The 11,279-nt window shown below is 55.4% G+C and overlaps 3 protein-coding genes and 1 non-coding gene across 4 annotated transcripts; 1 reads left to right on the forward strand and 3 right to left on the reverse strand.

The window, feature by feature from the left end:
* Positions 1-486: 486 nt before the first annotated feature.
* H310_12664 lies at positions 487-557 on the reverse strand. The gene has a single exon. It is a non-coding gene; the product is annotated as a tRNA-Gly (tRNA).
* Positions 558-753: 196 nt separating this feature from the next.
* On the reverse strand, positions 754-1,643 carry H310_12665 (hypothetical protein; the record flags this gene model as incomplete). The annotated part of the gene is made up of 1 exon (XM_008879834.1): positions 754-1,643. The coding sequence occupies one exon, from the start codon at positions 1,641-1,643 to the stop codon at positions 822-824; it is 822 nt and encodes a 273-aa protein (XP_008878056.1). The 3' UTR covers positions 754-821.
* Positions 1,644-6,908: 5,265 nt separating this feature from the next.
* Positions 6,909-7,451, forward strand: H310_12666 (hypothetical protein; the record flags this gene model as incomplete). The annotated part of the gene is made up of 1 exon (XM_008879835.1): positions 6,909-7,451. One exon carries the CDS (start codon positions 6,909-6,911, stop codon positions 7,449-7,451), a length of 543 nt encoding a protein of 180 aa, XP_008878057.1.
* Positions 7,452-8,528: 1,077 nt separating this feature from the next.
* Positions 8,529-9,046, reverse strand: H310_12667 (hypothetical protein). Its single transcript, XM_008879836.1, has one exon. It carries the CDS (start codon positions 8,971-8,973, stop codon positions 8,575-8,577), a length of 399 nt encoding a protein of 132 aa, XP_008878058.1. The 5' UTR covers positions 8,974-9,046; the 3' UTR covers positions 8,529-8,574.
* Between the last annotated feature and the right edge of the window lie 2,233 nt (positions 9,047-11,279).

Genomic DNA, 11,279 nt, shown 5'->3' on the forward strand with positions numbered 1-11,279 from the left:
TACTGTTGCAGGACCATCCTGCGACCTGATGGACAGGGCAGTGGGGATGTTCTCGACAGAACAGGGTGTTCTGACTCCATGCACGAATTTATCTACTCGTCGTGACTTGACCGAGGCCATGCAAGCTCCGTTGCTGCAACCTCGTCGAATGTTGAGTTGACACTCCAGGTATACGACCACGTCACGAGCACCAGGAAAAGTACACCGATGAACATGGATGCACGTAATCGACTCGCAAGTGAAAACGCCGACTGTACTGCATGCTCCAACATACAAACCACGTGGTCAAAACCATCCAACACCGTTGCATGTCCGTGCAGATGGACGGATGCTGCGATAGGCCTCCCTGATTGCGCCCATAACAACCTGAAGCTTCGCGCAAGAGAGCCATCATAACGATACTCGTCGCCTTCGACCGGCCCTTGTTCGTACCCTTCCTAGGCACAGACTTGCTCGTAGCCAAGTTTAAAAGAAAGAAAAAGATATTGCGCCATCCGGGAATCGAACCCGGGGCATCTCGATGGCAACGAGATATTTTACCACTAAACCAATGGCGCTTCATGTCTATGAGATCATTTGTAGTACAGAGTCAGGTACGAAGAGTAGATCTTGCCACCATTAGCATGGTTGTCCGCAGCTCATGGCATGTGTCGCTAGAGAGGACACCCCAGAAGGAAGGATGCCTCCGAGATGAAGGGACTCTTTGTTTCGTGCGAGACAAATAGACCACCATCGCGAACGGCAAGTCCCAGGTTGAGTACATCACAACGACAGCGATTTTTTACGACAACATCAAATCCTGACCTGTCACGCAACTGGATCTATTGCTGTCGCATGAGCTGCGACACCATGTGCATCGTGTTGAGCATCGCGACTGTGTTGACTATCCGTAGCAGCGAGTCATCTGTCGAGCGTGCCATGAGCCCTGGCGGGGTTGCCGCGTACGGCGACGGAGCTGGCAGCACGCTTGCGAAATCGGACCAGTCTTGTCCGTGCGGGGACGTCAAAATGCAGGGCAACGTCCGAGAAATGTGCGCCTGGTCGAATGGTGCACACGACGTCGTTTGCGGCGGCTGGTCGAATTGTTCCAATTTGAGCACGGACGGAAAGAAGCAATCGTCGAGAGGCGTGAGTTCCCCGAGAATCCGATCGAGGGCCGAGTCGTCGCCGCCGAGGTCCTCTGATACGTCCAAGTTGGGCAAGTCCAAGTGCTGCGACATGTTGAAATCGTCAAGCGTAGCTTCGGTTTGGCTGCTACTCCTGCTGCGACGGCCACGATCCGAGGCCACGTGCGACAAGGATCGATGGCGGTAGCACACGCCATTCGCGCGAGCGTGTTGGGAGCACTCGTCGACTTTGCACAGCTTTCCGCCGCCGTGGCGCACACACTTTTGCCGTGCATGCGCCTGCTTGATGCACCCCTCCACAATACAGAGACGTTTGGTCCGGTGCTGCTGCTTGTTTGTTTGGACGTGTTTGTGACGTAAGTGGGGCGGTCCGGCGCTACTGCTGGTGGCGGGAAAGGACCGGCAGCAGCCAAGGACGAGGCATTGCGTGCGGTGCTTGTGTGCCGCACACTTGAATACACCGCCGTCGCGTGCCGATGCTGGCTCGACGGCGAGAGGAAGGCAGGGTGGGGACATCGGAGACGTGGTACATGGGAGCACTTGTGACGCTGCCATGGCTAGTTTCGTAATGATGGGTTGGCGTTCGATCCAACATGCAAGCTCTGGAACACGATCATCCATCAACAGGGGAAAGTTCGCAGGAGGAACATCGAAGAACAGGACGGCAAGGGACAGCCAAGCGGGCCAACACACACAGACAGGCCAGGCGACCGTGTGTGTTGAGCCGTGGAGCGCCGAGGCGCTTGGGGCAACTGGATTGCACGGGCGTTGGTGCGGCACCGTGTGGCGGCTGGCCTAGGGGGCGGACCGCCAGGTCGTGGGGCTAGTCCCTATCATCGCGACGACTCGCAATGGGTGATGCGTTGGGCGGCGGGGTGGGTTTCATTTCACCACCTCCGAGTCATCCAGTACGAAACAGGACCTTGATCTGAGTGCGTATCTTTTTGCATACCTTTCCCGAGGATGCAGCCGTCGCGAGCGCGGACTTCCCGCGGCTGGCGGTACCCCGCATGCCTCGTACGGCGCTCGCGCAATGCGCAAGCTGCGAGTCACCCTAGTATGCCATGGACGGAGCATTGCGAAGGTTGTGCTTGGGTGATGGCACCTACCATGCAACCGTCGCTTCGGCTACCGATACGGGCGGCGGTGGCGAAAGACCAGCCACGCGGTGGGGAAGACAAGTGTTATCAAGATGAGATATGAAGCCTCACCCCACCTCGCGACCAGCGTTTGTGTGTGGGCTGGCGAGGCAAACGTATGGAGTTGTCGATGCCGCCCGGCGCAGCGGGAGACAGGCGGCCTTCGGCCGTGCTTGTACGGGCCCTCCTCCCATGTGCCCTATGCAGGCGCGTGGAATCTGGTGATGCTCCTCTGACGAATTGTCACGATCACATGCTCGGTACGTGCCGTACACGCACGGTGGATGTGATGCGGAGCATGGTTGAGTTCAGGGCAGTGGATGACGAGTGGTTCGTCTTGAGTGCGAGGGTTCTCGGTAGCTGGTGCCAGGGGGCACGGGAAAGTTGATGCCTTGTTGTGCATTGAGACTTCGAGCGCAGCTCCACGACGGACGTACCCCTGACTCGATGCCACAGCATGCACTTTCATTCCTTTGCATGCCAACCAGCCTCTGGAGCTGACCGTCGGCGCGGGTCCGTCGGGGCTGGGGTGAATGAGCAAAGAAGGTTCGGCGCTGCCGACGAGCCGATGGATTTCTGAGCAAAATAAAGTTTGGCAGAGCCAGAACCGCTTGGACAGGTCGCGTGTTCTCAAGACTGCCATATACATTTTGCTCTTGTACGAGAGATTCGTGGTCCAAGCCACTCGATGCGGTCTACAAAAACGAGCCCTCGCTCCTGCGCCTTCGCCGTCGTTCCCAGTGCGTCGTGCGAGGGCTACGCGTTTTGCGCAAGATGGCATTTTCCCGAATTGATGGCGGAGTCGTTTGGACGAAGTCGTCGCGACGTTGGCGAGGCAGTTTGCCACAGCAAGGAGGGCATATATACTTGAGCTGCGGATTGTTGTGGATATTTGAAGCTCCGGCCCTGGCCATGAGGCATTTACAGCCTCGTTGAAAGGGCTGGTGGAAGTGGGTGTGGCTGGGTGGGTATTTCAAAGGCTGGGTGTTATATGTGCGCGGGGGCTGGCGGGAACTCATCCAGTTCACGAATCGTTTCGATCGTTGACGCAGATATGGGCAATGCGATGCCGCAGGAAGCGCTTGAACCCTCCATTCACAAAGACAATCTGTGGTGCGGAATGAAGTGTACAGGCTGCGTCAAATGGACTTGGTCTTTATCACAGTGTGCAGCCAGTCCTTGGGTCGCCAGCCACAGCTGCTGCGCTGCGCAGCACTCGTTATAGCACATGCGAATCCCCCCTTTCCCTGCACAACGAGCAGAGAATCTCATGGGCGATGCCCCCACGAGTCATCTTTGCCGTGGAACGAACCCAAATCTACTCCACCGTGCAGTTTTGACGCAGGGCCTTCCTGGTGGCGTACAGGAAACCCCCGTCGCTCGTCAGCGCGAGATCATGCGGAAGGTATGCATGTCCAAATAGCAGCGCGCGTTGGAGAGCGGACAAGTCATCGAGCGAGCTTCGAAGAGTATTATACACTCAACATCCCTTGCTCGATGAAGTGCATGCAAAAACACCAGTCGCCGGCGATGGCATGGCACGGGAGCATCCTGGACGAGCCAGCGATTATCAACATCCGACTTGCAAGGGAGCCTCGCGTTGCTCGAGATGTTGTCTCTTGTCAATCATGGAGTGGCGCGGCGTCGTCACGGACGCAATCTCCTCCTTTGCAACTCTTGCAACCAGGGCGGATCCAGGGAAACAGGATGTCGCCCCCCTGCCCCCGATAGGAATCGACGCTTTCAATACGTCTGCGGGGAATACGTCTGCAGGTACATGCCTGAGGGCAAGCGGTGCGAAACGATGGCTACACACGGCAAACCTCGTGTCACAGGGCACGGCGTCTCTCGCGGTGTGCGCGGTTCCCTCGATCGTTTTTCACAGCAGGTTGTCGCCATATGGAGTGCCAGAGCATGTCCCCCCAATATCGAGTCGTCCTCGAGAAATTGGATCGACCGTTGGACTCAAGTTGTCCTTTCACTTCCGCTTGACAACCATCCTGCGCGCTTTGCACTTGGACCGACATGATCGCTCCGTGCACAAGCTTTCCGCCACGCATGGTCACGACAGTACCGCGCTTCGCTCGAACCATGTCGAGCCGTTGTCAGCGCAAGCGTCGGGAAACTCGCGTGTTCGCTCGGGTGCATAAGTCTTGATGTTGGCCCCACCAACGACGTGGCCCACGCACAACCGCACGGGCTTTCAATTCTCATTGACCTCATGCCATAACCTGCACACAACTACGAACGAATCCATCGACTTGCTGGTAGGGTCTGTTGTCCACGAGCTACGACAGCAATGTCGTTCAGGCGAGGTTTCAATTCGCGTGTACCCCGGGCGTGTTTGTCACCAAAGTCAACACACGTCGCCGAGCCATCATCCAGGGCCTTGGCGCCGTTCCCAATACATGAAATGTGTACGCACACAACGGTGGGTCGACTTGGACTGGCGATCGGCCATTGCCCACACTGACTGTCGGGCGGCGTTTGATCCAAGCAATACGGGGCCCACCATTCGCAACTGAAGTTGGAACCAGCGGCAATGGTCCAAAGGACAAAGTCCAAACCTCGTCAAGCGCAAAGGGCTTGATGACTTCTCGAACGGAGCAATGGATTAGGAAGCAATGCAAATGGTCGAATGCGTCGACGTATGACTGGGGAAGTGCATTTACAACGAAGCGATCCATCGCATCACAGCCTGAACTGCGATCCATGCGCTGTCGATTTATGTGACTCACAGTTGCCACGTAGCGGGGAAGCTATACATCGCGGGGATGATGCTCGATGTGGCACGATTGCTCTACCTGCCTTCTTCGCATTGGAGGGCACGTTGAAGGGCTCAACATGCTCGAGTTGAATACCGCGTCGTATGGGTAGGGCGGCGACTACTGGTTGTCCGATGTGTCTTTGGAGTCCTCCTGTTTTATGGCATCCCCACGCCAGAGTCATGGCTGTTGGACAATTCGTCAAGCCATTCTTACCAGGGTCGGCATAGATATATCCCACGGCAGCGCCCATCACTCGACCGAATGGATCGCTCACCTGACGGCGTTCTCGCTGTACCGGGGGCTCGCCAGCGACGCGAGGGCCATCCATTCCACCACGACCATTGTCGTAGAATCCAAGCGCGCTGGCCGTCTTGACCACGGAACTGCGCTTGACGACGGCAGCATTTGCTCGTGTGTTCATTGCACCGTGTGCAAAACGATGCGTCTGGCCCAATCAACCGCTTCGACGCTATATCGTACGGCCGGCCACATTCATGTGACGCATTGTTCGCACTTGCAGGCGTCGCCGCCTGAAATCGGACGTGGTAAGCCACTGAGTGAGCGCTCAACGTGCGCTCACACGCGCACGTTCATCGAACGGGAGTTGGAAAGCTTCGAGGCCGAGAGCTTCCCTTGCGACATCGCTTCAATCAATGCACTGACGACCAACTGGGTGGGCAGTCGTTCGATAGCCCATGCATGCCCACGGCTCATACGCTCGTTCCAGGGCAGAGGGCGGTATACGGGCGATGCTTAGCATTTCTGCCTTGCATGCGCATGATCTCGAGTTGCATCGCGGCGGTGGTGTAGTGTGTGGATGGTTGGACTGCTGCAGGTTGATGGAGACGCAAGTTGGACCAGCCGCCATCCGAACGCGGCTGTATGGTAGCTCAGGAACGCAGTCACATGCTGGTGTGGGTCGCCGCCGCAGCAGAAGCAACCTCGCGATGAAACCAAACACAGCGCATGGTTCCGATTCGAATCGACACCATGCCATCATTGACGTTGGCCCGAACAAGTGTCTCGATGCGTATCGTTGTGCCCAATGCAAGTCGTCGAGGTGCGAAAATGAACCAATCATTAGCTCACCTCATGACGTGGTGGAACTACTACGTAGTATATAATAACGCATTAAATAAGATTCTAAATGTCCTATAAATGGCATTATTAAAAAAATATGACCAATCAAAGTCAAGAACGAACAAATATTTGGACCAATTGAATTCAGTTTCGGATGCCCTTGGAGTTGGCAGCACTGCTACTTGGTGAAAAGCCACCCCGAACGCCAAGCGAGCCGCGACGTCCGCAGCTCGCTTGGCGGGCACCTTGGAGCCAAACACAAGACGGGTGAAAACATGTCCCATGGCGTTGTTGATTTGCCAGCGACCTCGATCCACCAACCGCGACGAATTGCCCCCGATGTCGACGACGGTGGGCACCGACACAAAGTCCCAACCGCGGTCTCAATGCATGGACGACAACCGGTGAATGGCGTCGTAGGGTGCTCGATCTCTACCCTCGACAAAGAAAGCGACGAGAGCACGCACACATGAGTGACCTGCGCTTGACGCGCTGTCGAGGCGACTCGATGGCAAGGACCCCCCTGGGCGCTGCCAATGAGACCCCACGTCGTCTGTCAGTGGCTGCTTGGGCTGTGGCTCCGCCGTCCGCGGTGTGCCATGCCCCGTGCCTCGAGCCAATTGCCAGGCACGACGCGCCTGTTTATCCACTCGATTCGCACGGGAACTTCCGTGGATGTATCCATAGCACGGCGTCGCGATTGGCCACAGGCACCATGGCCCCACGGCTCTAGTCAGCGGACAACTGCAATCGGTCGAGCGTAACGATACGCACTCTTGGACTTGCCCTCAGCCATGCACACCGTTGTCAACGACATGACCCCCGCCACCGCGACGAGCCCCCGCGGAAGAGCCATGACGGACGCCGGGGATGTCTCGTCCAAACGACAGTACTACAAGGAATGGTACGAAAAGAACAAACTCAAGCGCAAGGCGTACAACGCCAGGAACAAGGACCACGTCCGCGAGTGGCACGCGAAGAACCGTGACCGCGTGCTCCAACACAAGCGAAAGTACCGCGAGAACAACCGTGAAAAAGAAAAGGAGCGCCACAAACGGTACTTTGAGGCGAATCGCGACAAAATCCTCGAGCGCGCGCGGGCGTATCGGGCAAAGAACAAAGACAAGCGCCATGCGTATGACAAGGCGTACAAAGAAAAACACAAGAAGCTCGAACTCGCCGTTCGCCTCCAACAGCACGACTCGCCGTCGTCGCAGGGCCTGCTCCAACTCCTCGCCGGCGTTGTCGCCACGTCCCCCGCGGATCCTGCCTGTGCACTGACCGTCCATCGGCACATGCAATTGTCGTTCATTCTGAATGCTGATAAAGCTACATGAATATTTACTCGTTCCCACCGCGCTGCCATGAGCGACGTGGTAGACTTGATGGCACCCTCCCAAGCTAAACAAGTCCACCGCCATGCTTATTTGTAACCCGCAAGTGCTTTGCTCGGGACCTGTGTGTGAATGTACTCGACCCGTTCAGCCCTTCTGCAGCAGCTCCTTGAACGAAGGCACACTTTGCTAGCCAGGCGAGCGCCGCGGCATCGTAACGTAGGTTCTAGCAAGTTGGACATAGCCACGATGCTCGCGAAGCTCGTTACGACTACTGGGCGGCTGGGCCAATGGACCTTTCGTCGCGACATGGATCCATCACATGCCTTTACATGGCTGTGAGCTAGCGTCGTGGATACCGCTATGTTGTGGCCGTAAACGGGGGCTGGGAGCTTGAGCGCAGGGGTGCAGCCCTTGTGCAGCAAACGTCATGTGCATGGAATACTACGAGTACGTGGCTGCTGCGGCTTCACGAACGAACGAAGTGCCTCCAATATTTCTTGCCAGAATGCATATTCGTTGTCGACTTGCCGCGTGTTGGACTAAAATCGTCGTTGGCCACTCAACATCACGTTGTGCACGCTCTTTCCCCATCGTCCATTTGGTTGGCAAGGACATGCCATTTTTAGTTGGCGCGGGGCGGCGCTTCAGTGTCGGCGGACTTGTCACAACACCCATCTCGCCCAGTGTTGGGCAGAACGCGGCGCCCCCATGTATGCGGTCGCGTATGAGCAAGAGAGGGGACTGATGGCTGGCTGGCTCGAGGCCTCACGGCGAGCTCGCCCTGGAAAAAACGCCAGGGCTCTCGAGTATGCGTTAGTCCACGGCGAGGGCGTCTGCAGCTCGCTCGAGCGAACCTGCGACATGCAGGAAGGTCTGGCCCACCGGCCCAACACATTGAACAAATTCGAATGCACGGGCGCGCTTCCAGGCATACCCACCAGCGTACTTCAGTCGCTGCGACTTTACGGTCTAGTGTTTTGGTGACGCCCCTCGCAAACAGAACCCTCGATCCTCTCGTTTCAAGATTTCAACGGGTGACCGTGGTGTCGTGGAGGCACGCGGGCGCAAACGCAATGGTGGAAAGTTCAAAATTAAGTTACAAGTTATCGACCCAACTTGGCGCCTACACTTCAACGTACACGTCGTAGTCGGTTGCTGGGGCGGTCAGCATGGTCGCGATTTCAAACGGTTGCGATGATGTCGCCGGTGGAATTGGATGCAAGAGAAACGAAAGCTGCATGCGTGGGCACGTCCCGACCGCGTCGACGGCACTGGCGTGTTTCGCCGCGGCCTCCCGGAGGCGCTTTTCTTTGGTGCGGCGGTAGTGGTCGCGCTTGTACTGGCGGCGTTGTTCGCGGTTGATCTCGCGGTAGGCGGCGATTTTAGCGCGGTTCTTCTCGCGCCACTGCTGCATGCGCGCGTTTTGGGCTTCGCGGTGCATTGCATTGTACACCTTGACACGTGCAATCACTTTCTCTTTGTTCTTGACGTACCACGTCTTGAAGTACTCCTTCGTGCTCATGCGGGCCTCGTTGTGAATGGCAAATTGCGAAATGGGCGATCGGGCTCGTGGCGAGCGCTATCGTTGTCAGGAGCACCCAGTGGGACAACTTGAAATTGCCTTCACCAAGTGGCGCGGCCTGTGAACCGTGGGACATTTTTATGTTCACTTCTCTTGGTCTTTGTATGGAGAATAAAATTTCGAGTATTTCATTGACGCCATGATCAGAAGGCACCTTGGCCCGCGACACTGCCAGAGCAGTGGAGACATGTCGGTGGGGGGCTGAAACATGTTATGCCTTGCCGCCGACGTCCAACGCAATAACAACGGGGCAGCAAGAGAGGTCGATCGAGGCGTCGTAGCAAGGGCCAAGATTGCCGTGGTAGAAATATGGAGGGGGCACACGGCGATGGCGGGACTGTACCATGCCGGCGTATACGGCATCGTTCCATCTGTTTGCCGGTTGAAATGTCTCGGTTTTTCTCACAGGGCGAGAACTACCAAGGCGAGACTTTATTGTGGGAAGTTTCGATTGTATCCCGTGACCACGACGTGCATGTCAGCCGTGGTGTTACGACCTAGTGGCACGAGCGAATGAGGACGGATTGGTGGTCGGCAGGCACAGCGTGCCACCCCCTGGTCACAAGATTCGATGGAGGGCTGTCGCTGGTGAAAGGATGCCCGTGATTCTGGAGCAGCGTTGTGGCGGTGGTAATGCGTTTTGGAACCAATCGCTGCCACTCGGGTGCGGAACCGAAAAACGCAATGGCCCTCCTCTTGCACAAGTCCGGTGGAAAAGACGAACGACAGGCACTCGGACGGAGGGGGTGTCGACGCCGTTTTGCTCGACTCAACCTTGTCTGCAGGCGTACCAATTTCGCTTGAAAGACCCGCGCCAAAGACTGGGACATGAATTGAAAACAGTGGACGGATCCCCCCCACAGGCGCGGGGTTGCGACTTTGGGATGGTGGGACTCTGGACAACCGATTGCCCCCGACGTTTCAAGCACGTCGAGTCTAGGCGAATTCGTCAGGGCTGGCAACAGTGCGCTCGTTTTTCGTCCGACGCGAATCGAATCGTGCACGAAGATGTTGGCCATGGCTGACCATGCTGAACTGCGTCATCGCGTTGAATGACCTTCAAACTTCACTTGGACAGTTCAGTCGTGTGAGATTAGTTGTGGTACATTTGAAGCGAATGTTGATCCTGTCCAACCAACGATGCAACTTTACTGATTTTCACAATTTTGGTGGAAAATGACACCAGAATTTCTTTCATAATTTGAAATGTTCAGATAGAAAATTCGATCTATTTTGTATCAATTTCACAGGAAACGGCTGAAAAAATGTGTTGAATACATTTCCAAGGGTATCCTTTCACAACGCATACAAATTACAGTGATCCTGCTACGTTTGCACTTTTGTCCAAATATAATCTTTTCTAGGATAGCAACTGCAGGAAGGCCGATGCTTCCTTGTTAAAAGGCCCCCAAGACCTTGGTATCAATTATTTTTCACGGGATATAAATTTATAACAGGGTCAAACGTTGCGGGATCACCTATCTCCGTCTGTCGCACAATAAATTCTCGCTCAGAAAAACGACGTACTCCTCCTCGAATAAAAATACAGTCACTTCAATACATTATACCCGGTATAAATTTCACAAGGTGTACCAATACAACTGTCCAATCAAATACTTCAATATACTTGTCTCAGAACCAATCAAATGTCGGAATTGGCCACATTCTGACAGTGCCATCCGATTCAGGAGGGGGGTTTACCTCGAGATCACTCTACCGAGCCTTTACACCTTCACGCAATACCCACACCGCACAGTCTTGTATGTACTTATTCAACATTGTTCATGTCTGTTGGTTCTATTCCTAATTCGGCCATTGCAGAGATGATATCGTCCGTCGCCTCACTGTCGCTTTGGGTAATGCACTCGAGCTCTCGGGCTAGCGCGTCGAGGCACGTATAGTAGACACGTGGAACTGGTACTTTGCAGCCAGCAACTGACTTGTGCCTTTAGGCAGCCGGGTGGGAAAACCCTGGTTGCTTTGGAGCAGGACTCCCGATGGGCGGCTTCTCTCTCGTTCGTCAGGTCGCTGACATTTTTGAATGTGTGTCATATGTGATGTATTTTTTGTATGGAAGTTTGTATACTGTCTTCGACTCGGCGTAAATGACCCGCATTTGTGAAATTCGTGCTCATACTTACACACATCGAAAGCTCGTGGCGCTCTCTATTGAACGATCCAATCAGAGATGTCGCTTCCCGAATAGAGGAGGCATACAGCCTGAATTTGTGTTCAAAGTTTGATTG

Source organism: Aphanomyces invadans (assembly GCF_000520115.1).
Source record: "Aphanomyces invadans strain NJM9701 unplaced genomic scaffold supercont1.41, whole genome shotgun sequence".
Classification (NCBI taxonomy): Eukaryota; Oomycota; class Saprolegniomycetes; order Saprolegniales; family Verrucalvaceae; genus Aphanomyces; species Aphanomyces invadans.

What these genes read in the sequence shown, in the direction of transcription:
- H310_12667 (XM_008879836.1), bottom strand. Translation starts at nt 8,973, where the DNA reads ATGAGCACGAAGGAGTACTTCAAGACGTGGTACGTCAAGAACAAAGAG.